The sequence below is a fragment of the Cariama cristata genome, unplaced genomic scaffold (genome assembly GCF_000690535.1).
Source record: "Cariama cristata isolate BGI_N322 unplaced genomic scaffold, ASM69053v1 scaffold10810, whole genome shotgun sequence".
Lineage (NCBI taxonomy): Eukaryota > Metazoa > Chordata > Aves > Cariamiformes > Cariamidae > Cariama > Cariama cristata.
The window spans coordinates 6,147-33,306 of NW_009592951.1; the positions used below are offsets into that span (position 1 = coordinate 6,147).

The 27,160-nt window shown below is 39.3% G+C and overlaps 1 protein-coding gene across 1 annotated transcript; it reads left to right on the top strand.

The window, feature by feature from the left end:
• Positions 1 to 1,113: 1,113 nt before the first annotated feature.
• Positions 1,114 to 26,469, top strand: AP3D1 (adaptor-related protein complex 3, delta 1 subunit; the record flags this gene model as incomplete). Its single annotated transcript, XM_009704149.1, is given in 21 exon segments — positions 1,114 to 1,182; positions 7,819 to 7,914; positions 8,609 to 8,689; positions 9,456 to 9,536; positions 11,453 to 11,560; positions 11,913 to 12,042; positions 13,387 to 13,526; positions 13,797 to 13,870; positions 15,743 to 15,792; positions 16,690 to 16,739; positions 17,148 to 17,196; positions 17,995 to 18,140; positions 19,720 to 19,868; positions 19,961 to 20,191; positions 21,583 to 21,814; positions 22,219 to 22,364; positions 22,505 to 22,646; positions 23,589 to 23,660; positions 24,617 to 24,698; positions 25,514 to 25,707; positions 26,396 to 26,469. Coding segments are annotated over 21 exon segments (2,396 nt in total), but the record flags the coding sequence as incomplete, so codon positions are not given.
• Positions 26,470 to 27,160: the final 691 nt, after the last annotated feature.

The following is a 27,160-nucleotide window of genomic DNA, read 5'->3' on the forward strand; positions in this document are numbered from 1 at the left end:
GTGACCTAGATGTTTGGACCTGATAGCTTTCGCTGAGAGATTCGTACGTTAAAAGGTGTATAAACGGACGTACGCATCCATGTGGATATGTTGAAACTTTCTTCTGATGGGCTCAATCTTCATGGCAAATTCAGGCTGCATAAAATATATCACTTCTAGCTATCGCGATGTGTGACTAAGCTTCAGCCTTGAGGAATGGACGTTTGTTTAGAGCGGGTGGTATGATTGTACAGCAGGGAGTAGGTGAACAAATTTACTTTAATTACACAAATATTTGTACAGAATTTAAGAAGTTGGCAATGACCATGAACCATTTTTTTTCTTCGCTGTCCTTCTTACCTTTCCATAACTGAGAAGTACTCATAGCTACTACTACAGCTTTGTACTATTTTCAGTGTTACATTTTTATATAGTATTAGTACATCATTAAGCATCTTTTTTTTTGGTGCTGTTTCCCTCTGAATTAATTCCAGTCGGTTGAGTCTTGGAAACAATAATTACTTCAGTTCCTTAGAAGGAGTTGACTATTTCCTATATATACAATGACATGCTTGCTTGTAACGAAGCCTACCTTTATCAAAGCCTGAAATTATGCACAGAAATATGTCTGGAACTAGCAAATTGAAAAATCTACTGTAAAAGTCCTCGAATAGCTTTTTGCATAGTAATGCAAAACCAAAAAGTTTGAGTACATTCTTGTGTTTGCAGGGATAAGCGCTTTTATCTGACGCATCTCTCTGGTCTTAAAAGTTGCCTGCTCAGATATGATTTAGACAGCACAGGCCCCTGAGGATTGTTTAATTGCTGTGCAATTAAATTAACAAATACTGTGATCAGACTGGAGACGTATTTATATTAAGGGACTGATCAGACTGGAGATATATTAAGGGACATCTCTAGAGCCTTGCGGATGCTACTTGCTTACTGATTTATGGTGGACTGTTTTGGGTTTTGCTATCTAATACCCACTTAATTGTTGGCATCTCGGCCTGGCCTGCCCGGGGAGGTGCTCCAGGGTGGCTTGTGTAGCTCTGCGCCAGCTTCCTGCAGAGGCACTCTGTTGTGCGAAATATTTCAATTATTTTTCGGTAAACTGCCGAAAAGACGCTGTCCATGGGCGACTGCCAGAAGAGCCTGGTGCTCAGGGAGATGCTGCTGGTGCTGCAGACTCGGCGTGTCTGGGTGCGTTGGCCTGCGGCTCGCTTGGAGTCGCTTTGGACAAGCAGCTGCAACTCTACATCTGTCTGTTTTCTGAAATCCAATCCTTCTGTGTTACGTACCTGTTCAGAAGATCCGGTGTGTTTTTCTACAGTGCTTTTATGGTGCTGTGGTGGTTTGGTTGGGGTGGTTTAGTATCTGCTCTGAAACTGGTAGGTGTACGCTACTTGCGTAGCATCTCTCTGAATGTTTAAAATAAGGTTCAGAGGTTTTTATAGGTTTATGAATCAGTTTAGGATGGGTGGATGCATCATGCCAAATTTCAGTTGGTATGTATAATTTCAGTGAACATTAAGAAAAGAAAAAAAAGTATAAATTGACTTTTCACATTCCTCTGTCAGTGAGCCTTGCTATCTCGCTTTGGTTGTAATAGACAAGAGGGTAGTGGATAATGCATCGACATTTCTGCTAAATAATATAGAAGATTGCTGCAAATGAAATGGCAAAGGTTCACCTTCGTGCCTCCGGTGTTTATCACTGATGAGAACAGTACATTGGTCTGGTATCTTCATGCTACCTACAAGACGAGTGAATAAATCCCTGGAAAACTAGGTAGCAAGGACAAACCAAGACATGATAAAACATGTGTAGCAACACTGTTTATCAACAGCTGAGTGAAAGATAAGCTTGGCTTTTTCAAAATGCCTTTCAAGTTATAACATGTTTTCTGAGCTCCTTATTGCATCTGACTACCCTCTACACCATTTTATTTTGTCTGCTGCTAACCTGCTTAAATGAATGCTGTGCAGTTTCTCAGTTATTACGTATATTCTGTCACGTTATTATCTGCTTTGCTTGGTTCATGCTTTTAGTGAAGTTGGTGTGAGATTGATACCATGTGGGAGCGCGTGCCTTGCAGTTCTCTTTGTATCCTGCCACGGACTAGTCTTAACGAAGGATCCTGCTGCTTATCTCAAATAGCTTTTTCTACATTTCTATGTTTTTCTGTATTTAAATAATATATCTTTAGATATGTATGACAGAAGTAAACATCTAATACGCTTATCTCTAACGTTGTGTCCAAATGAATGGAAAGCAGCGCGTTTCACTTTTTTTATGCTCTCAGCTGTTACTTCAGTTGATTTATTCTGTGCTGTCATGGTACAATGCTTGTGTTCCAGGTACTGTAGTCAATTATAGGTGTATAAATTCTGTGTGACTAGTTCAGTGGTGTTTGTTGATGTGAAGTACTACTTTTGGGGGTTTTGATACAATCCTGGCAAGTGATACATGTTTCTTTCCAGCCTTCTTCCGAAGTTAGGAGGCGGCAGCTGATCTGTGCTGTGCTTGTAGCAGGATCTTCTGCTTGAACCACAAAGAAATTTGAAAGTTGCTGGGCCTCCTTAAGGTGTCTGTGGTGTAACTGCCTTTTGTGTTAAGCGTCGTGGTCATTTCCCATGGCTTGTGTCCCACAGGTAGTGTTTCTTAAGATTATTTAAAAAAAAAAAAAAAAAGAAAAAGAGAGTCAGTTGTTGCTGGTTTTCTGGAAGTTGGAGCAGTGAGCATCTTACTCTCATGTGAGATTGTCATGTGCTTGCACTCAACGTGATTTCATGGAGCTTGTCTCAAAGTCCAACCAAAAAAAATGATAAATCCTACAGTGCTTAAAACAAAAGACACGTCATACTTTGTGCTTATTTCAGTTATTTATTTTTATGTTCTGCTTATTCCAGACTCTTTCTGTTTTAGAATGGTGTAGTTACACATTTAGATCAGATCACGTCTTGCTCCTTGTGGCGTTCACTGTTAATCATCCTTTCCTTAAAACACTGTATTTAACCCTGAAAGTGCAAGAGAAGTAGGGACTGAAAAATTCAGTTCACTGATATTTTGCTGTTTCATCTGGGTGGAAAGCACTTTGCTGTGCAACAAGTGACAGCTTTGAGTCTCAAATCGGCTGCAGTGGATTGAGGCTGGGTCCCGACAAGGACTTTGGTGAAGGATTCTGCTGCATTCGGTAAGAATACGAGTTTGCCTTCTTTTGGTTTCGGAAGATGGTATATGGTTGAGATAAGAGTATGCCTTCTTTAAAACTATTGGAAATGAATAGCTTTCATGATTAAATTTAATGTAAAGGTTCTGCAGTGATATCCATTAGTGTCTTCTCAACAGCTGATGAAAGTACTGCATAGTCACATTTCATAGGAATGTAATTGTTGTTCAGTTTGCTTAGGGATTTTTCAACTTAGTTCACATGTCGCTTGTAAAAATATTAGTCTTTTGTGAACATCTCTGAAATTGTCAGCTAACCCCAAGTTCTGTCTTGGGAAATGAAAAATTCCAGAAACTGACATCTTGGCTTCTTACCATGACCCACTTTTCCCTTCCTCCGATTCGTGATACCTCCATTCTTATTTTAGCCACTCGCACTCATTTAAATGCACATATTTTCTAGGTGAGGTCTTGGAATTCTTGAGGAATTTGGGCTTATTTTTAAAATTGGCTTGTGTATTTTGTTAATGGATATGAAATGCTTACTGCAGCTGTTTTGTGGAGTACATTAAGAAATGGCAGTTACGACTTTGTGCTGTATTCACAGCTTTGTTGAGTAATTACCGCCAACATCTGCATGCCTTTCTTGGGTTTTAGCTGCGCTGCTCTGAGTGTGTGTCTGCAATCTTCCTCCTTCCGAGGGATACGCGAAGAGAAAACAATCCCCCAAGTGGTTGCTATAGCGTTTCATTCAGGAGCCTTTTCCATTGAGTTGGGCAAGGCTTCTTTCCCACTTGGCAGCCTAGCACGAATAAAAGAGCTCCTCTCGGCTCTTTTCCCTGTGTTATCGTATGTCCTTCAGCTTTTGACTGCAGACTTGCAGCTTTGCCTGGATTGCCATCCTTCTGAGGGTGTTCTTTCACTTAATGGCTCTGCTTGTTCTCGACTTCACCGGGAGTGAAAGGCTGCCTTCTAATTGCCTTGCTTGCTCAAAGCAGTCTGGCAGGGAATGTCCAGAGGTCTATAAATATTGTGACTTAGAAGTGCTCCTCAGTTGACTGGCCAAAATGTGTGCGCAATTGAGTAGCATCCCGGGAAGACTTCAAATAAGACTGTCGCAGAATTAGGAAGGAATTAATAGTTAACAAATATATTGGTATTATAATGGATACTGTGAGCATAAATGAACTCTGAAGTATTTTCCTTTTGCATTCCTTTCTTCATGGGATCTCAAAAGCATTTAAGGAAGAACTGAGCCACTTATATCCTGGGAAGTATTTATTTTTAATTACCCTACTAGGAAATAGACCATGCTTACCGCACTTTGGAACTCGATGATCTTTAAGGACCCTTCCAACCAAACCGTTCTATGATTCTATGAAATTGCTATATGAGAAGGATTTATGCAAAAACTATCAGTGAATCAATACTGGGAAAGATACCCAGATTTTGTCCCGTTTCCGTATATAAACAGTTTTTTTTTCCTGCAAATATTTAGGCCTTGCTGAGGGACTACCATTTTTTCTTCATTCCATCAAGTGGTTGTTCTGCCTTTTACTGTCCAGTTTGACTCCACTGAACAGCTCGCAGGCTGCGATGTGGGGCCTGAGGGTATCGGTCCAGGTGAAAATTCTTTGGTGCAGCCTCCTGCCCGGGGCTTTGCAGAGGTCAGCGGTTCCACGAGCCCGGGAACAGCTTCGCTGAAGGTCCGCACATGCCTACTTGTTTCCCTCGTGTTTGTGTAGGTGTTAAATGTGATAGTGAATCTGGCTGGGGTGTGGTGGTTGCGTTTCAGGTTTAAGCAGGAGACTAAATAGGTCAGTTTTCTTCATATTGCTCGTTCATGACAGTGCTACTCCACAGAGATTAGCAAAAAGTTAATACTGCTGATCCTTTAAAACTTTCTATATATAGTGTCTTTCATTCCTTGTAGTCTTTTTGGATTTGAAGTACAGCTATTTTGGAAGGACTTCTTTCTGCTCTTCAAAATCCCTGATTTTAGTTTCAGATCTGATTCTCAGTTCTGTAATATATTTTTCCAGAAGTTGCTCATCATGTTAGACTAATTGGTAGACAGGGGCTTGCCTGCAGGCTGCTGGGACCATCAAGTGTGGCTAGTGACTCGGAAGCCTGTATTCAGTTGTGCCGGGCTGTACATTGTTGAACTTTTCTGTACTCTATTTTTTTTTTTTCCCCCTTCGTTCTGGTCATGCCGTGGTTTGCGTCCAACTCCCAAGAGATTGCCAGGAAACTTAAGCTAATGCTTAAATAGTTTGGGGATAGATGCTGTGGGAAGTGACAGTAATTCTTTCTGGTCATGGACATAAAGACCAAGAACTTGGGTGTTAGTATTCTGCACCGAGAACCAGTGCTGACCTTGCTCACCAAGATGTGGCAACAAGATACACGAGCGAAGGATTCTGTGACAGTGTGCCAGCGTGCTCTTATGTGTGCATAAAATATTCAAGGCTAGGTACAATGTATTTGTAGATCAGTTGCATGTTGTATAAGTTGTTCTTTCAGCATCTCCGATCAAGTATTTATTTTCTACTGTGGGAAGTTTTTTTAGTTGATACTCAAGAGTTCAGACTTCCTATGGGAGTTGTCTGGACCTGAATCGCTCTCAGGTGAAGTGTTTAGAATCCTAAATCTTCTGTTTCCAGGGAGAAGTCACCTGCAGTCTATGTTGTTAAGTATTTGGGAGCAGTGCCACCTCCAGCTTTGGCAGATGTGATCCACTCGGCCGTATCCAGGAGGACAGATGGGTATCTCTGTAGAGGAAGGGGTGGTTTGGTGTTTAGCATGCCCTCCCTTAATGTGAAAATTCCCATTGCAAAGATAGTATTTCTATCCCAAATACAGGCATTTAGAAATATCTTAAATTTCTTCAAGTAGATTCATTTGCCCGCTTTCTTTCATCAGACCTTCTGAGTTACATTGTGCTGGAGAGCAGGGCTGCTGGTTGAGGGACCTCAACAGGCTGCAGGGATGGGTCAGACAGGAGCTCTGTGGAGGTCAACAAAGACTTCTAGTAAAAATCTCAAAATGGCAAATGTGGTTCCACCTCAGCTTACCAGTGCTGTGGAGGAGCTGGCTTTTATCCACCTAAGTTGCAAGGTTTGAGAGAAAAAACAGATAAATTATTCCGCTTCTGTAGAAGCTGTTAAACCAGGGAAGCTGCTGCTCCTGGGAATTATATGCATTCACTGTGCATCCTGATGGTGGATTCGAATTCTGATATTGCTAAACTCTGAATGATAGCGGTGTGAATTGTGGTTACGTGACTGCTGCTTGGAGTATGAAGTCCCTGCGTTAAAATTCAGTGGCTGCCTTTCCTCCCCTGGATCACTGCACTGTCTCTGTGCACTGCAGACCTTGTACAATTTCTTTTTATTGTCACCTGCTAGTTATTCAGAATAACTTTCTGTGCTTCTGGCAGCAAACTTTTACAACTTGAAGCATGAGTGTCACTCTAAGACATTTGTAAAAGACCAAAGAATGGTTGGCATAATACACAAAATTTAGCGTAAAGGGAAGAAATCTTAATTAAAGGCGGGCCGGTAGACTTCTATGTTGAAAATATCGTAATGGTATTCAGGCAGGATTTTGCTTTGAAAGTAGTTAATGTGTTTCTGACCTGCTTCCTCTGGCAGTTGATTTATTTATATGGAATGTGGAAATGGCCTGGTGCATGTGTGGCTTTCTAAAGAAAGATTATTAGTCCGCATTTAGATTTTCATGATTTCTGTAGCAGATACCTTCAGTACTTAAATCATAATTAATTGTAAACTGAAAGAATCTCTGAGCTAGCCCTACTTATGAAGTAAAATCTGTACAGATATTTTTAAATCATGCATTTACCACATCCCTCCCACGAGCACAGATGTGATTGTTTGGAAAGAAATGGAAGACCAATATTTAAATGTAAACATTATGACATTTGGCTCTCTGAGTTACTGAGAAATTTGTACAAATAACTGTTGGTTATCAAAATGTGTAAATGACAAAACCGCTCATTTAAGTGGTGAACCGGGGAGAGGATGTCCTTGCTGTGGCTGGATTACAGCCAAAAGTACCTGTATCCCGGTCAAGACTTGTGCCGTACCCCTTCAGGCCTGAGGACTGTTGTGGGTGCAGATCTGCAGTGCCATCTGTATGCAGCATGCCCAAAAGAAGAGTAGTTCATAGTATCTTCATCAGTCACCTTAAATTTGTGGGCTATTAATAGCGTTTGACATGATTTTTTTCTAGACACGTAATGAATGGGTGATCTCTGACTTCCATTGAGGTAAGTGACTAGTGCATGTTCTAGGAGCGGTGGAACTCAGGTCTTGGTCAGACCCCTAGGTACGTGATCTCCATTGAACAACTTTTTTTCACAAATCTTGGAAACTAGAGCAGTAGAGTGAACGATGTGGTTGCAAGCGAGAGGGGGGAGAAGGGAAACCACTGAAGAAACATCTTGGTGTACCTTTGGTTTTGTAATAGAATTGTGATATTTCTTGTTAATGAGTAGTTTTGTCAGAATGAAATGCTTACCTAAATAGTGTGCGTGTGTGAGATTTGGTCCTAACAAATGATGAGTGCTGCTGCTTCTCCCTGTTAACATGCTGGAAATCTACCACACTGGTACACGAGCACAAATTTTTGCTTCTTTGTTTTCCTCAGGCGAAATACATCTCCCAGTGCATCGATGAGATCAAGCAGGAGCTAAAGCAAGATAACATTGCAGTGAAAGCAAATGCAGTCTGCAAACTTACATATGTAAGTGCCTTGCTGGGATATGATGTAATCACGTCTTTATTTTTTTCTTTCTTGCTGACTGGGAGCTAGTCTTTGGTCTGAACACCTGCGCTTCTTAGACTGGTGTAAGTGCAGGGTGCAGGTGAAAATGCTCCCATGCGTGTCTGGTGTCAGGCTGCATATTCCCATTCTGTTCATTGTGCTGGCACTAGTATTGGTACAATTTTATTTTTATTAAGATAGGTCAGGAAGGTAATCTGATTTAAAACTAATCCAATCTTAAAAAGTTGTTTTCAACTGGATTGTTTCTTATCACGTAGTTGCATGAGCCCTTGAAACTGGTGTTTGTTTCTCTTTGCGCGGTCCTTTGTTGAAGTAGAGGAGGGAAATACTGTTAAAGAATTATTTCTGTGGTTCTGTTATGGTTTTTATTTAAAAAAAAAAAAAATCCAGGAAAAAACCCTTCACAATGATGCTTATATAACTGCATATGTATTACCTGAAATTAATGTGAACTATTTAAAACTTTCTTCTAGTGGAACTTTGAGACTTCTCTCACTTTCCATGAATGGCATAGAATGTAACATTACTCAAACTTGAAATGTCTTACAGTATTATTTTTGGACTGTTGTTACATCTTCAATTTTGTGAGGCATCTTGACCTATTTTCTTAGTCTGTTATTTCAGAAGTTTATCTTGGCTTCTCTGCTCACAGTTACAGATGCTGGGCTATGACATCAGTTGGGCCGCTTTCAATATTATTGAAGTCATGAGTGCATCGAAGTTTACATTCAAAGTGAGTTCTCTGTGTAACTACAACTGTACTAGCCAAGCTGTTTCACTACTGTATTTAATGAATGTGTTGGTACATCATCATTTGCTTTACTTTCTTCAGTACAGAAAGGAAGTAGACTGTATGTGTTTCTAGTAAATGGATAATACTTGGCCTGCTAGCATAGACTTATTCTACCAGATATTTGCAATAGCTGTCAGATACCTTTTGTGAAAAAACAAGGTATTTTTACGTGAAGACCACCTAAGATTCCTAGTAGGAGGTGTATTTTATTTTGTAATAGCTTTGTAGTTTTCCTTGAAAGGTTTTCTCCATGCTCTGTGTTGCAGACCTTTTTCACCAAATAGGGTGGAATGTTACTTCGTAAGGAATAGTTTCCAAATTGGACTTTAGTACCTGAAAGTCAGGAGTCAACACAGACAAAATAAATGTAATATTCTCCATTTCTTCTACTGACCATCCTACTTTATTTCTACATCTTTGTGGTCATTGAACCTGTATGCTGTAACAAAGTAGAGAAGGTGAAGCTAGTTTTATTATCCTTAAGGTACATGTATTATCACTGGAGATGTTACTTGTCTGAGATTATTCTTTCCTGATATAAACCCCCTTTTCTAGAGAACCCTCTCTCGCGTCTTCTGTTCTGCAAACCTCCTGCCTAGTTGTTCATCTTTTTAATATTGCTTATGAAGCTACCAGTTGTTGTTCAGCTAAACATTGTCTAAACTTACTTTAAAAAAATGGGGTTTTTCTCCTTGCCTTTTTACAGAGAATAGGTTACCTAGCTGCCTCTCAGTGCTTTCATGAAGGGACTGATGTAATTATGTTGACTACTAATCAGATCCGAAAGGTAAACTTTTTTTACTTCAGTTCTTAATTTTTTTCTTCCACTGTCTCCTTACTTGTATTTTCAAATCTGGACGAAGTATTTCTCTTTTAGGAATGTAAAGGTGTTTAAGTAGAGTTCTATTTACTTGGTTTACAGTCTACTCTCCTTCCACAAGCTGCAGGATTAAAGAAATATTTAGAAGCTGTCCATAGGCTTCCCTTGTGCTGTCTCATACCAACTCTCCGTGTTTCTTCAACACAGTGAATGGTGACAACAATAACCTTTTTTAATATTACTCTTAGGCAGCCCTTACAGGAATGTAATGGGTAAGAAAAATTACTGAAGTAAAATAAGCAGTCACTTGGCTCCGCAAAATTTCTACTTGTGAGGGCCTGTTTATCAGGCTTTTGACTTCTTTGGTACATTAATACAGAATACAACTTTACATGTACTCTTCACCATTTTTATATACAATTATACCAAAGTGTGTTGTATTCATTTTCATAGAGCTTTGTCACTTGATTTTTTTTTTCATGGTTATTGGGTTGCAGTGTTATTTTCCTGTTCTTAAGATTACAGATATAGTTTTGAACCTCTTCAGTTTAATTTTTAAAGTATCACTGCTTTAAAACTTGACTGATCCAGTGCAAGATGTACCTACATTTTTACCATCTAAGTAGCTAAAATGTCTTTTCCTTGCTTAAAAAAGATCAGTGGGATGTTATCCAGTATCCTTCCTAAATAGTGCTTTTCCCTTTATCTTTTAAACTATTCTGCTCTGACATGTGCTTATTTTTAATAATGTCCATCCATTTTCATTATTATGGAGACATTATTATCCTGAATTTCAGGCACTTACTCTTTCCTTTTTGTACCTGAGTTTTTATTTAAAAGCATCTTTATTTATGCCTTTTCATGTTTCATTGATCTAGCAACTTTTTTTTTTAAGGGGTTACCTGTTCTCAAATTATATTAAAGCCAGAATGAATTGCAGTTTTGCTGCTCCTTAAGAAGTAGATTGCATTATTCTTAAAGTAGAATCTAATTTCCTATCACCTGCAAAATATTTTAGACTGAGATGCCAGCAGCACAGAACCCTGAAGACCTGACTGTTTACTCTCCTAAAGCAGCCTCTGTGTACACATGAATCTGAACGGTTGATTCTGGTGGTTCATGTGGGAATGCTCTGTGCAGTTCGCTTCATATTTTTGTTTCCTAATAACTGCAGTTAAGGAGTGATCCTGTGATGCTCTGTATTCATGAAGTCTGGTTTTATAATCTGTACGTGAACATACTTAGATATCAATATTAATATTGGTAAGAGTCTGAAGCTTAGAAATACTTGAAAGACTATGTAGGATACTGCCTACAAATAAGTCCAAGGAAACTTGACCGATAAAGTGTATTCTATACCCTAGCTTGATTTATGTCTTTACGGACTGAAAGTTTTGGTGCTGCCAGCAGCTTGGAAGGAAAGTATTCTCATTTCTCTAATAGAAAGATTAAGCTAGGACACTGTTAAACACTCAACAAGAGTGCCTGTTCCCACTGAAGCTGATGACAGTTGGGCTTTGACTTGGCAGGGTTAGTATTTAATACCATTTTTTTAGGACTTTAAACATGTTTGTGATCATGCCATGAGTTTTTAAAAATAATTTGCCATTCCTACAATACAACCAAGGTACGATATTTCTAATTGCTTTTATGTTGCAGTCATCCATCTATTGTTTAATTATGATTCTTCATGCCTGTTAAACCCCAGGCTAGCTGTATTTTAGCAGGTGTTGGAGGACATTCCTGTTAATAGTTGATATAAATATTCCCATGAAGAAGCAACTCTGCTTCATATGTGTTGAGTGAATAAAATTGGTCTGAGAGAATTGTTTCTCAACACCCTGTGTGATCTTAAATTTTTGAGCCTATTTTTCCTTTTTTAGGATCTGAGTAGCCCTAACCAATATGATACTGGAGTTGCACTGACTGGCTTGTCCTGTTTTGTTACTCCAGATCTTGCCAGGGACTTGGCAAATGACATCATGACACTGGTGAGTTGATAAAATTGAAATAACTTTCCTGTAAGTAAAGAATTGTTCAAATCTAGTAAATATCTGTTAAGTTTAGAACTGTTATATATGAAAACTGATGCTTTGTTCTTGTGAGTTTTTTGGGGAGCCCTTACAGACTTTAGTTAACTCAAGAGGATTACCTTGAATATTTCTGTTAGTTTTGGTGATAAGTGACAGTATTTTGCTCTCCGCTCAAAGCTGAGTTTTCGAAAAGTAATTGAGTCTCCCAGAAAGAAATTTTGAGACAGTATTGTGGACATAAGGAGACCTTGAGAAGAACTCTGGAAACACAAATTTGCTAAGAGCCTGATTGCAATTGTTTCATTAACAGATGTCTCATACAAAGCCTTATATCAGGAAGAAGGCAGTGTTAATCATGTACAAAGTGTTTTTGAAATACCCAGAGTCCCTCCGTCCCGCATTTCCTCGCCTTAAAGAGAAACTTGAAGATCCAGATCCTGGTGAGTGGATTTTAGTAAATTGCTTCTGCTCCAAAACATCTAGGTATACATGCTTTTAGAGCTTGCGGAAAGAAGAACACATGAAAAATGCTGTAATTGTCTTCTGAGTACTGATTCACGTGTTTAATAGGTAGATGAGCATGTGAGAGTTTTGACAGGTGTTGCCATATTAAAAATATATTCTTTAAAACGTCCAATTCTTAGTTCTAACCCAAAGCTATTGAAACTTTATCAGTGGATTAAACCTTAATGGGACAACACTACTTAATGGTTCCTGGCTTGTTGCTCACTTAACTTGGCTATTGAAAATATTTCAGTTGATTTCAGGGTTTGGGTTTTTGCTGTTGTTTTCCCCTGTGCTCTTTTACAAAGCTGCAGCTATTGGCTTTCAATGGATGTACTTAAAATAATTTCTCATCACTTTGGGTTTTGGGGTTTTTTTCTGTCTTTTAAATTCAAACTTTTGAGTCCAGACTGCTGTTTGGGCCCTTTGATACTGTGTCAGTGCAATTCAGCTGCAGCACAGGAAATCTGCAATTGTTCTGTATCATATTCACACTCCTACTCAGTCTTCCCGAAAGGTGCTGCTCTTCCCTCACTGCACCAAAACACCAAGTGCTTGTTATGAGAATTCTGTGTGCAATACAGTTCTGTGATCTCAGGTTGATTGGCATGTGTGTTTAAAGGGAGAAATTTAATTGCATGTACTGGACTAATTTGGTGTGGGTATGTAAGATGCATTTTCCAGGGACAATGTTTTTAAAGAAAGAGAAACACACACACCACTCACCTGCAAACAGAGGAAGAAAATAGCTATTATGCCTTATGGAGAAAAGGACTGCTCTCTACTAGAAAACCCAGACTATCTAGTTTAAAAGATTCCAAATTTAGAGGCTGAGCAATTAGAAGGGAATGAACGTGTCCAGTCAGATTGTTTAAGGATTCATTATTTTTGTGTTGTATTTGAACGTGTCTAAGTAATACATTTTAAAGAGGCAAGAGTGTTTGGAAACTTTGTGGTAGGTAGGATTATTGATATGTTGTCTATGTCTCACAAACAAGTTATGCATAGTAAAGGGGGAAGGAGGCTGGCCGTGTCCTGTTCTTTTTATACTGGACCCAAAGCAGATACCCAGCTTGCTGATATATTAGAAAATAGCCAAAATTAAATAAAATCCTTTCTGGGTTTGTTTTTGCATTCATGATTGGTATTGAGGCTGAACCATTCCTCTTGGACTCATGAGTCTGAATCTTGAGCTGCTTTTGTTCTGGGGGTTCTGCACCAGAAGTGTCAATTACAATTAAGGTGTTGAGATTTCTGCTTTTCCGGCTTCTTTTTCCCAGGTGTGCAGTCTGCTGCAGTAAATGTTATTTGTGAGCTGGCCCGACGCAATCCCAAAAACTACCTTTCCCTTGCTCCACTCTTTTTCAAGTTGATGACATCGTCAACCAACAATTGGGTTCTCATTAAAATTATAAAACTGGCAAGTATTCTGGATCTATATTTACAGGTTTGGGGTTCTTAAGTTACCGTGGGTGCAGAAATAGATTTCTTGCTTGGAGGTATAGCTACCATTAAATCTGAATAAAAAGAAATCAGGAATATCTTCTAATGTTTGTGAATGTAACAAAGAGAGAAAAATATTTTATCATAGCTTAGTTTAAATAGAATGAGCTTCAGTTTAAGTCACGTTTTTGTACTGTTTAAAAGCAGTTATTAAATCACTTTATTGTCTGCGCTTCTTTTTTAATAGTTTGGTGCTCTTACTCCATTAGAACCTAGGCTGGGCAAGAAGTTGATTGAGCCTCTGACCAACCTCATCCATAGGTACGTATGACAAATGTTACTTGATTCATTCAGGATTGGTGAAGTTAGGGAGGTCAGTAACTAGGTAGGTCTGTGGATGCATTTCTGAACTTCTTCTTGAGTCCTGATATATTGGCTTCAAGTATCAAATCACATCAGGACTATTTCTGAAAAACCTGAGTGAGATAAGATACCTTAAAGGAAAGTCTTTGGGTGTCTGACTGTCAGCATGAATTTCTCCAAAGCATGCATGCAAATTGGAGCAATTTGCTTTCCTTTCACTGCATTTTAAGCCAGAGATGACTATGGAGAATATATAAAAACTCTGGCTTAAAAAGGGCTTAGCTGTTTATTTACTGATTCCTTTCACCTACACACATTTGATTCTTGATTTTTTGGGAAATGCCTTACCCAGCGAAGCAGGATGACAAGGACTATATTAAAGTTCTTTCTCATGCCTTTGTCAGCCCAGACATGTTTTGGAAGAGGTTCCTTTAATCCATGTCCTAACTATAGATTAGATAAATTTGAAAATATTTCCTTGTCCCTTGTTAAAGCTAATTGGTAGTGTTTTAGATCTAATTCTGAACCAAAATCAGAAAAGTAGATGTATTGAAGGGAATACATGTATTTTCCCAGTTATGAAAAGGAAGTGTGATCTTATGCATGAGTTGTTAAATTAAAAGGTCTATTTCTCTTCATGTGGCAGAGCAAGAAGATAGATGGGAATGAGCAAATTTTAAACTGATATCCATGTAGCCATGAGAGCAGCTCTAGCCAAACAATTTCTGTCCGTCCTCCTAGTATATCTTTTAAGGCTGGTTTGGAGCAGACCAGCCAGCAGCCTTGCATCCAAATACCTAAAGAGGGTTTTTGCAGTGGTGAGAAATAGATGCAAATTCACCAGAAACAGTACTTTGCCAGAAAAAGCAGGAAGATGGAAAGTATGTCTTCAATCCTGTCTCTACCTCCTGTCTCTGACTCCCACATTAGTCAGTCATTCTATTATTTGTGAGGACATAATCCAGTTTGGTTTTGTCTCCATTCAGTCATATTAGATCTCCTGTCACTTATCCATAAAGCAAACCACCCTGCCATCCACCACAAAGTGCATAGGGAGCAAAAACGGTTGTTTTGCTTCTGAGCGTACTAGAGTCACGTATGTGGTGTGCTGAGTGCCCTTCACACTATCGCTGCTAACTGCTGCCCCCAGAGTTGTTTGCTCATTACCTTTGCAGACCTTGCTTCTGGAGTCTGCTCCTTTGTTACTTGCGAGGTTCACTGTGGTTCCGTCTTGTGTAGATCAGGATTTGTAAGTACTTTTGAAATCTTCAGAATTGCGCTGTATGTGTGTTCAACTGGCAAAAGTTGTCTTGAATTTAAGTTTCAGGGGAAATCAGGTGTTGAGAATGGGTTGCTCGCTTACAGGGATGAGCAAGTGTGTACCTGCACACCAGTAGAGTCTGCTGATTGTGCATGACTCGTTCGCTTTGAAGAAACTTGAGGTTCTCCATCTGCCTGCTTTATCGTGAATTTTTGACCTTGGGCAGAGGATTTAATTTGATCCTTGGACAAGATTGCTTCAGTGTTCTGTAACTGGTACTGAGGTTTTGAGTAACCGCTTCCTTCCTTGTTCCTAGTGTTGCAGTGCTGTTACTTGCTGCTTCTCTGAGAAGATTTTTTAAAAAAAAAAAAAAAAAAAATTCAGTGCCCCTTCCTCCCCCCAACAGTTTTTAAGTCAGAATAATTTCATCTAGTTTGCAGGTATATGGAACAGAATACTGGCAACTTCTTGTGTAATTAAAGGTGTTAACTAGCTCCAAGATATTGCTGACAACTCTTCAAAATGTGCTGGTTTTATTCCTTATTTAAAATCCTTGATTTCTGTTTCAGCACCTCAGCCATGTCTCTCTTATATGAATGTGTGAACACAGTAATAGCAGGTGAGAACTGAAATTTGTAACCTAGAAAAATAAAAAACCCATGATGAACTTTGTCATCAGTTAACACCATCTGTAAACCTTTTTTTAACTTTATGTATTTTATAATGGAAATAAGTCTCCTGGCAAACTTTGATTTGTGTTACTGTGTAACTGTAACTGAAATCCTTTGTTGTCAGTCGCTGAGGCTAGGTTACTACAGCTATGTTATATTTGCTAAAGGCTGATGGTGGAGAGCAAAATGCCACCGTACTTATTAGTCACTAAGGTCAGCGTGTGTGACTTGCTCAGTAAGAGTTGGTGTTGGCATGGACATGCTATATGACAGCAGCAGTTAACAAGATAACTCCACCTTTTCTGCTGTCGGGTTGCGTGCTGCCAGAGCTTTACGAATGTCCGGTATAATCAACAATGGGACCTGATTTGTGCCTTGAGTCTCTTGCTGGTTTGATTAAAGCTCCAATCTAATTACATTAAACTCTAGGATCCATTGCTGCATCTCGTTACATTAGGGAAGTGCACACTTAAAAATTCAGCTATATGGTAGCTGATGACATATTTACAGTCTTGACTGCTACGCAATATCGGTAAAGTAAATCTTAATGAGAGCAAAGCGTAATGAAAAGCAGCTTTGACCTGGCTGTTCCAGCAGTTCCTACCTTTACACTTCTTTTTCCTGCCTTGCTATTATTACTCTCAAGGCATATGAAACTATAGTTTGTGTCACAACCTTGTCTCCTCTGCCCAGACCCCCCAAAAGTCCAAGCAAACAGACAAACAACAAAATAAACTGGCATCTTCCCGTGTGAACTGAGCTACCTGTTGACCTTTAGGTGTTGTGTTGTTGCATTCATTCAGAACACAGAAGTACTAACTGAAATGTGTGCTTTTATATTTCAGTTTTGATCTCTCTGTCCTCTGGGATGCCCAATCACAGCGCTAGCATCCAGGTACAACACTGGGTTTGTTCTGCTCTGCTGAGTAATACCAAGTGCCATAGAGAAATTGGATTGTATTCCTCTGGCAAAATTTAAAGCAATAGCTCCCTGAAATGCTCTCACTCAGGTGGAATCCTACAGACTGAAGCATTTCCTATATAGATTCTCTATTTCCTTTGCTGTAAAATGCAGATTCTTCTCATTTAGAGTTTTCCTAACTCTTATTCAGCTACTACTAGCAATACAATCATACAGAGGTTCCTTTTGGTTTGAAATCTGTTAATGCAACAAGACCCTCTTACCTAGAGGCCCCGGGTCTCGATCAGAACGCTTCCTTGTGTATTGAGTAAACTTTATGAAGAGTTATTTTAATTAAGATTTTTAAGATTTGTAATAAGCATGATGTGGTCTTTTTTCCAGCTCTGTGTTCAGAAGTTAAGGATATTGATAGAAGATTCTGACCAGAACTGTAAGTATGTTGCTTGTCTTCATGGAAACTTTTAGCGACCAGCCACTGGGGAGAAATTACAGCAGTCTTAGAGCTGTTTCTCCAAACAGCTTGTTCAGTATTGTAGTTCCTGGTACATGGTAAACAATTGCTGGGATTTTTAATGTGGAAATAATTTTTGATAGCACTTCTTTATAATGAGCTTTTTAAAAACAAATTAGATTAATTATTACTGCTGTTTGTGGTCTTGTAAATCTAAAACAGTTTTCTTTCCATGCTCTGGGTTTTCCCTTTTTATACACTTGCTGTTTGGAAAGTAGTGAGGGGTATTCAGCAGTGTAAGAATAATAGTAAAACACAAGAATGCTTACTTATTTTAGTGACTACAAAGACCACTGGGAAATCCTTTATTGTGCAAACCCTTTTCCTGCTGTCTGAATCTTTCCCATTGAGAACAGGACTCCTACTTAATACACCAGTCTTCACTGCTTTTAAAGCTATATTCATCCTAGGATGCCTGTTCTCAAAACCCATAGTTTCTGTATATTTAATACATATTTTTAAAATCAATGATAATGTGAGATGCAGGGAGACAGTGATGAAGATTATATATGTAACTATGTGCCTGTATATGGGATTATGAAATTAAAGGCCATAATCTGTGATGCACTCTTTCTCAAAAATGCTTTTCCTCATCATAGATCTTTATTCAAGTGTATTAAAGTTGGTTTCAGTAGAAGCACTTGGTATTAAGATTTCGTGTTCAACACAAAAGAGTGTTTCTATATTTGGAAAGAAGTTTTATTTTGTCTTTCACAGTGAAATACCTGGGACTGTTAGCTATGTCCAAAATCCTGAAAACGCATCCTAAATCCGTTCAATCTCACAAGGATCTCATTCTCCAATGTTTGGATGACAAAGATGAGTCCATCCGACTCAGAGCTTTAGATCTCCTGTACGGCATGGTATGTTTCTACACGTATTTCCTTTCCTCTCCAGGCCCTGTGACCCTTTAGGAGGCTGATATTTAAGAAAAACATGCAACTTTCTTTTCCTCTCTCTAGTAGTCTTGTGATAATAACTCCCATATCTTTTCTGGCACTTACGACAATTAAAATATCTGGCATAGCATGAAAGGACTTTAAAAACTTTGATTCAGATTGGAAGGAGCTTCTGAGTTCAGGCGCTGTGGAAGTCAGCCAGCAGGCTGCTTTTCTAATGGCTAAGCCTTAGCCTGCTCCTTCCGTCCTTTGTCTAGGTGTAAAGTGGACCGCAGGCGTATTGGGACAGGTCTGTGCTGTTCTAGGTTGCAGTCCACATTGCAGCACACCAGAGCTTGGGTTGACGGAAGCTATGCAGTCTGGGAAACAGTCCGGAGCACTCTGAAGCAACAGGAGACAGCTTTAAGCTGCTTTATCATTGAATTTGCCTGTCACTGTAAATTTTGTTAACACCTTTTAATGACATGTACAGAATCGCATTCTGTTTGTTCCCCTGTGTACCACAAGTCTCGTGCATGCGTTCTGCAATCGTGCAGGGCAGTTTATGTATAAAATGTGCATACGCTACAGGGGCAATCTTGTAGTGACAACATTTGATCTTTGAAAGGGCTGTGGCTATAATTTATTATAATTTATATAGTAAAGTGCCTTTCACTCAAGAGTCTGTGCCGCTCCCTCCCCTGTGCACAGAGGGATCATGATAGATATGTCTCATAGCTTCCTATTTTAGAGGAGAAAGCGAAAAGTAAGAAGAGATACCTTTTGTCTGGTACTCCTCATGAGATGAGAATAACTTCAAAACCCGTTGATCAGGACAGTGGTTTTAACGTTGTTGCGAAGGGAATTGGAGTTCGTTCTTGGTTCCTGTATGTTAAATTCTGCTTGTTATGTCTTAGTCAAAAGGTGACCTAGGAGAGTCTACCATTTCGCTCAACCCTGCCTCTGAGGAAGAGGGCTGTATAACGAATGGTTGTAGAAATACTATTACATACATTTTTGTTAGTGATGTCTTTAACATATACCTATTCAGAGGTCATAGCTGGAAGCAGCGAGTCGTGACAACTGGTGATATTTACTGAATATTTTGGTTGCTTTATTTAGACAAATAAGTTTCCAGAGCAAGTTAATACAACTATGTTTTGAAATGCCAGAGTTCTGTTGGATGTTAATGACTCTTAAATTTGTTCAGTTTAGAAGCAAAAATGTTTTAAATGATTAAACTTGATAATCTGGCAGAAGTGGAAGATTGATTTTTCTCCTGGATTTCTATGTTGCTGCTAGTAATTCTGATTCTCAGCTATCCCACAGCATGGTCTTGTATACTTGTACTGGCTCTGCTTTAATAACAACATCGAAAAGAGATAAACAGGTTCCTTTTTCGATTGTGACTGAAGCTGGGGGCTAGAGAGGTGGTTCTGATTTCTTGTTAACACATGACACAGGTCCATCAAAGAGCTAGCAGCTGCTTTAATGGAATTAGAAGGACTTGACAGTATGGGAAATGGCTTAGTTGTGGTTCAACCCTTCAATAACTCTTTAACAGGTATCAAAGAAGAACTTGATGGAGATAGTGAAGAAACTGATGATTCACGTGGATAAAGCAGAAGGGACGACGTACCGGGATGAGCTGCTGACCAAAATCATAGATATTTGTAGTCAGTCCAATTATCAATATATCACAAACTTTGAATGGTCAGTGGTTTTATGTGTCAACTTTGAGATCATCAGCAATGGTAATGCATGATTGTCTGCTGATAAAATTGCATCCCTTTCACTTTTTGTAGGTACATAAGCATCTTGGTGGAGCTGACCCGATTGGAAGGCACGCGGCACGGGCATCTTATAGCAGCTCAGATGTTAGATGTAGCTATCAGAGTTAAAGCTATTCGTAAATTTGCAGTTTCTCAAATGGCCATGCTTCTGGACAATGCTCATCTCATAGCCAGCAACACCCAGAGAAATGGGATCTGTGAGGTGCTTTATGCTGCTGCTTGGATATGTGGGGAGTTCTCTGAGTAAGTGCAAACAGAAAGCCTGACACGCTTTGAGTGACTTCTTTTGGACAAAGATTCCGGTCACTGAAACGTATTTTTGAGAGAAGGGTAGTTCAGAATATGCACCCTAAAGCTAACGAAATGATTGCTTTTTTCCCCACTCCCTCACCCCTCCTCAGCTGTTTCTAGCCAAGACAGATACTTCATTTTGAGTGTCTGATCTTTTTTTCTTGTCTCTATAGTCCTGCCCACTCATACAGGAGGGCATAGTTGTGGGTATGAGCTGTAAGATCTTCAGACATTGAAGGAACTCCTTAATGATTAAGATCTAACCCCACTAATATCATAGGGGAAAATGTCCAATCACTCTGTTTGACTGAGTCAGTTTTTGCTGTCCTCCCTGTTTTGCCCTTGTTGAAAGATTTTTGCAGAACCTAATCTTCCTGAGAATTAGAAGTCATCTTATTTTTTGCTCAAAACTTCTCTGTACCCACAGTAGCACAATTTTCAGTGTTCTTGTGCCAACATTGTCTTTTCACTTAAATAGATGTTTTTGTCTCTTGGTTGTGTGCAGATACACGTGCTTACCTAGTTTTCGTTTTGGTAAGTTGCACAGACCGTGACACTGTAGTCTCCTTTTGTCATCTGGTTTGGTGTCTCTTCTTGTAGTTGCCACTCTGAACACTGGTTCCAGTTTAAATTCACATAGTAGGTGTGATATTTTCAGGGAACACTGATAGGACTTAGATCTTCCTCTAGTTAAAGTTGTGCGAAGAAAACTGTAGATTAAGAAGCAAGAGAACATACTTTCCTTTTCCAGTTTGATCACATTTTTACTTTGAAAGAACTTAAACTTTCCATTTGTAATAGACTAGTAACTTTTTTGTGCATCTTCCATTTAGTTGTGAGCAGACAATTTTGAATAAGAGCATGAGATTTATTAAAACAAGTGCTATCATCTGCATTCTTTTCTGTGTATTAAGCATTGCCTACTAGATTTTATTTTTGTTCAGTAGATGATTGGAAGTAAAAGCTCACTGATGTGAGTGGTGAAGTACAGAATGGCAGGAAGGTAGTTGGGCTGCTAGATCCGGACTATCAATGGAGTTGGCACTTAGAAGTGCAATTCTTAGTTAATGGTGAGAATACTGAACTTGTAAAGGTGGAAACTGAGGTATCCCTCTCCTTCTGTAAAAGATTAAAGCTGTAAATTCTTCTGTGCCATGTTGCTACTGTAATTTGGAAGGGCAGATTACCCAGAGAGCAAATTATTACATATTCGTAGTCTGTCCTGTCTTTCTGTAGTACTTTCATACTGTGACCAAGGTTTTTGAAAAATTCTTCTCTGTGAAGACTGAAATGTTGAAATTTCTCAATTGCTGTCTTTCATCTGTCCACTCTATTCTTTATAGACACCTCGAGGAAGCAAACCAAACTTTAGAAGCAATGTTGAGGCCTAAAGTTACAACTCTACCAGGCCACATCCAGGCGGTTTACGTCCAGAATATGGTCAAGCTCTATGCATCCATCCTGCAGCAGAAAGAACAATCTGGGGAAAAGGAAGCAGCTCAGGAAATTACACAGCTGATGATTGAGCGTTTGCCTCAGTTTGTACAGAGTGCAGATCTAGAAGTTCAGGAGAGGGTAAGAGAACAAAATTGCTTTGGAATTTATCAAAGTCTCTCATTTGTGATGGAGCATATAAGCTATTGTTATCAACAGAGTGGGAAGAGCAGTGGTATTTCATGTCAGAGCCCGGATCTTATTCCAGTTCGATACCACCTTTGAAGACTGCTTGCAAGAATTTCACTCGAAACAATTTAATTTTAAAATTATGCAAGCACATAAGGACACAGCAAGGACACAGCTAGAAGAGAGGGTTGGCATGAATTTTTTTTATATTTGCTCTAAACCTGCAGTTTATGCTGCTTCTCTTAAGTCCCTTAATGGAGTAGAACAGTTATTTTCTGCTGATTTTCATTGCAATTGATTTTTTGGTTCAGTTTGTTGATATTAATTCTGAAATTACTTCTGCCATTTGTTTTTAGGCTTCTTGCATCTTGCAACTAATAAAATATATTCAGAAGCTACAAATAAAAGAGGTACCTGTAGCTGAGGAAGTAATAGCCCTGTTTGCTGGTGAGCTGAACCCTGTGGCTCCTAAAGCACAGAAGAAAGTACCAGTTCCAGAAGGGTAAGGTTCCTTTTCTCTCCCAAAGCCTTATTTAAACTTTTAAGCTCTTAAATAGTAAAGCTAAGTATGTGATGAGAAACACTGAAATACTCAGGGGTACCGAGTCAAGCCGTTTGTTTGTTTACTGCAATTCTTACCAGCTTGGACCTTGATGCCTGGATCAATGAACCTCCATCAGACAGTGAGTCTGAAGATGAAAAGCCCAAAACAATTTTTCATGATGAGGAACAAAGGCATTCCCGACACAAGCAGCCAGAAATAGATGAAGAGGAACTGGCCAGAGTGAGTGGTTGTTAAAATGCTTTTCCCTGCATAATTCAGTAGTAATGTTGTAAGTGCTACTAAAGCAGTTGGAGCTGTTGTGGATTCTCCATGTAGCCAGGAAGCCATTCTGATCTCTACAGCTCAGGAAATCTGGTGATTTGATGTGAGCAAAATATATGTATTTAAATACAGGTATTTTTTTAGGCATTGTGGAATACATCTGAATATAAAGTTCTCTTGGAAGTCTAGCTTGCCTATCTTGTCCGAATGGAAGCAAGATATTTTAAAAACTTGGCCCTCATTAGGAGTTTGAGCTCTTGTAAAATTCTGTAAACAGTGATGTCTAGTGCGATTCACTTCAAAGAACACGCTCTTGAGGATGGACGCTTTTGCAGGGCTCTGCAGCTTTTTGGTTTTCTACATACCCTCCTCCATTGGTGTACTTCTGTTAGTCTGTGTGCTCTCAATCAGGAGAAAAAAGAAGCAGTGTCTTTGCTCATGGACTTCAGCAGCTTCTATGAATTACTGTCATGTGACTGTTCTCAGTAGTGATACCACCTTTCCTGCTTCTGACCTTTTTGTTTTCATAGAGAAGACTTTTTATTGACAAGAATCTTCATTTCCTTCTCTCTTTGCAAAAATGAAAATAGAAACATCTGAATTGCCATCAAAATCTGGTCTTTGGGAATTTACTATCTCTAGTCTACAATTAAAAAGCAAAGAAAAGGTGTTCTAAGGAATATTAGTTATAGTAGTAACAGCACTTCTAGTTATATCCTAATATGTCTTGTAACTCAAAACTGGTTTATCATATGCAAGCTACTATGCAGTAGTCTTTTTGCAAGTAGTTATGTACTGTTCCAAAAATTCAGGGAGATTGCATTTTGTACTTTGCCTTTTATCTCTTTTTTTAATATATGTAAACAAACGTTCTAATTACAAATACTCTTTTGCTTTTAGCGTCGAGAAGCCCGGAAACAAGAACAGGCAAACAACCCATTTTATATTAAAAGCTCTCCTTCCCCACAGAAGGTGAGTGAGTCTGAATTAAAATACCTTGCTGGCCTCTCATACAATGATGTGAAGGTTTGCTGAATGTCAGAGCTGCAGCTTCCCTCTGGGACATTCTGATTATTTCCACTGCAGTTCCGATCGCTTAATAATGTACTGACTGGAGTGGCTACCTACAACTATTTTTACAAGTCCTGTTTGTGTTGAGAAACTCACAAGTGACCAAATATCACAAGAGGAGCCAGCTTCCTGTGAATCTCTGGTGGACCTCCAGTTTAGAAATAAGGAAGTGGCAATTGTCACAACTCCCATTACACAGTAGTTTGGAACAATCTGGATTAACTTGTCGTGGGAAGCGCAATGTTTATATTTCAGCAAAGACTCTAAAAGCTGTGGAGAAACACTTCTTCTCTGTGCCTTTGTGTCACAGATTCCTGTGCGGGTAGTTTGTCCCAGCTCTGGGTGATGGAAGGGTTCAGATTGCCAGGCACTTCGTTAAGCGCAATGAAGAGAGAGTGAACCTTGAACATGCTCCTCTTGAACGTGCAGCATGTTTTATGGATCAAAAGGTTGTTGTGGTCTCGTAACATCTTTTTCAGGGAAAGAACCTGCTTTATTCCCTGTATATCCTAAGGACCACCCCATTTTCCTCAACTTAAGTCTCAAAATTTACCTTTTGAAGTGGCAAGTTATTAGCAATAAAACACAAACCAAAAATTCTTCAGAGAGTTGCAACAAGCCTTCTTCAGGGCAGTAGCAGGGTTAAAAAACTGTAGCTAAAAGCAGGGTCTTTTATAATAGTTATCAGCTGGCTTTAAAGTACACTCTGCTACCACACAGGATTTAATGCTGAGCTTTTCCATTCCTATCCTTTAAAATGTTCACTTAAAGGATTAAACTGATGTTTTGAAATGTGTCTATTTACATAGATTTGTATCTGGCAATGCCCTGAATGTAACAAATTTTCATTTTCCCAGCGATACCAAGACACTCCAGGTGTGGAACATATACCTGTGGTCCAGATTGACCTTTCTGTCCCCTTAAAAGTTCCAGGTAAGTGCAGCTAATCTTTAAAATTAATTACAGAAATTCAGTTAAGCAAAAGTAATAATTCCTTCTTAGGAATTCTTCCTTAGGTTTTTAAGGGCAAGGAGCATACTTGCATTAGGCTTTTAAAAATACATCTCCTTAACTTACAGGTGGTTGAAAATAGTGCTTTGCAGTCCAAGTGCAGTTCCTCTCAAGGCAGTATTAGTAGTAATTCTGTGATTAAGTATATTGTGCAGCCAAGTCTGTAACATGTAAACTAACCACTGTTCTGTGTCGGTAACAGTCGCTTTTGGATGTCTTAAAGACCTGATGAAGGTGATCAGGAGACATTAAGTGGAGTCTAATGGTAGAGATAATATTTTAATATCTTGTTTCAAATATCAAAAGGTAGTTGTATATCTAATGAGTGGTTTGATAGAGCACTGACAAACTGTTGATAAAGTGCAGTACATTGCAAGTCATGAGTTCTAAGTGCAAATATTTAAGGCTTACATAACAAAGTGTTTCCAAAAGTGTTGTCAGTATTAGTACAGCAATGGCAACAATTCTACTTAAAATACCAACGTTTAGATGCTCTTTGTAATCCAGTTAATGTGGACAAGAATCAGGGAGCAGGGTAGAGCTCTGTCCTATTTCTGGGGAGGTGGAGTGTGATAGTAAAGCTGGTACTAGGGGAGCTGTATGTGAGATGACGTAGAAGCATAGAGAGGTGTTGATCCTTCTGATTCTGAGAAGCTAGAAGCAAGGTTCACTCCTAACATACTGTTTCAGTCATCAATGTCCATGTGGACTGTAGCCTGAAAGTAGTTTGGCTTCCTCCGCAGGAAAAAATGACCAGTATGTGAAACTGGAAGAAGAGCGAAGACATAAACAGAAACTGGAGAAAGACAAGAAGAAGAAGAAACAGAAAAAGGAAAAGAGAGGTAAACATCATCGCCATAACTCTCTGCACACGGAGAGTGAGGAGGATATTGCTCCAGCTCATCATGTCGATATCATCACAGAAGAGATGCCAGAGGTCAGTTGCTTTGGTTGGTAGTCTGAGTTGTGGAGTTTATCTGTGTGCTCTTCTTGAGAGATTTCCCCCCCTAAGAATTGCCAGCCGGTCTGTATTCTTGCAGTTCAAGAGCTCTGATTGCTTGCCAGGCTGTTTAAGAATTGACTGATTGCGATGGTCCTAGGCTGTTCTTTGCAGAGGGAGAAATTGTCATTTTTGTGTACAAAAAGACAAAAATTGCCACTGAAGCTATTTAAAAAAAAAAAAAAACCAACCACCAACCAACAAAACAAACAATATGCATCTCTGCTATAAAAGTAACACTGTCCAAATAGTCACTTCATTTATTATGCTCTGCTGCTTCACTTTGACATTAACTTGCTGTCTAGTCAGCAGGTTTGCAGCTGATTATAATTAATTGCGCATGCTAATGATGTAATCTGTATTTGTTCCTAAAATTTCCTTTAATCAGAACCAAACAGCCGCAATTCAAATCCTGCAGTTTATAAAGAATGGTTTTCTGTTCTAAATTAATCTTGTAACAAGATGCTGCATTAAAGTGCATTGTTCCTATAACTTACTGTGCCTGACTGCAAGCTGGCCTCTTCCAGGGTTAACAATCTTAAACTGGTTTGGGTGATGTAAAGCTTTAGTTTTGAAATTGCCTGTGGTTTGTTTCTTCAGTGGATGGTCTCTCTCTCTCCTGCAGAATGCTTTGCCCAGTGATGAAGATGACAAAGATCCCAATGATCCATATAAGGCACTTGATATAGATCTGGATAAGTAAGTGACAGTCTTGTATATGAATTTACTTAATTGCTAACCAGAATGCATGAGGGCAGGTCTGGGGCTAAACAGGCAAAGGCATTGTGTACAGTCATTAGGTGAAAAGACTAAGTCTCTCACCTTATCTCGGATGTAACCTTAGGTGATCATCCAGGCTTGGGTTCCCATTGCAGTATAGATGATAACAGCTAAGCTGCTGACGTAGTCAGGGGTTTGGGGATGGGCAGAGGAATCATTTTGTGTGACTGAATGGAGTCTGAAAGCCCAGGCAGTGTAGCTGGGATCAGTTGTGAGAGAGTTAGTCTGAGCTTTTGGATGTGGTAGTATCTCTCTGGTCTAACCGGCATTGGCACTTAGTGTGACCTGCATTCTTCTGTGTTCATCTCAGAACCACGGTACACATGGCAAGCTTGTACGCTCTGCGTTGTGATCATTTGGTCAGTAACAGCCAGTTTATAGCATCCCCATTGCCCTGTGGACATTCAGTGTGGTTCCACTGTTGAAAAATGTTGTCCTAATTATCATCACTTCGACCAGTCTGGTCCCCATTCAGCTGCTGGAGTTGTTTACAGTACTAGCGCTCCAGGTTGCAGTGCAGCAGACTCTGAATCCCTGCATGCCATGTGATAATTAGCAGTGGGCTGTTAAATATTGCACATGAAGACTCTTTTTTTTTTTTTTTTTTTTT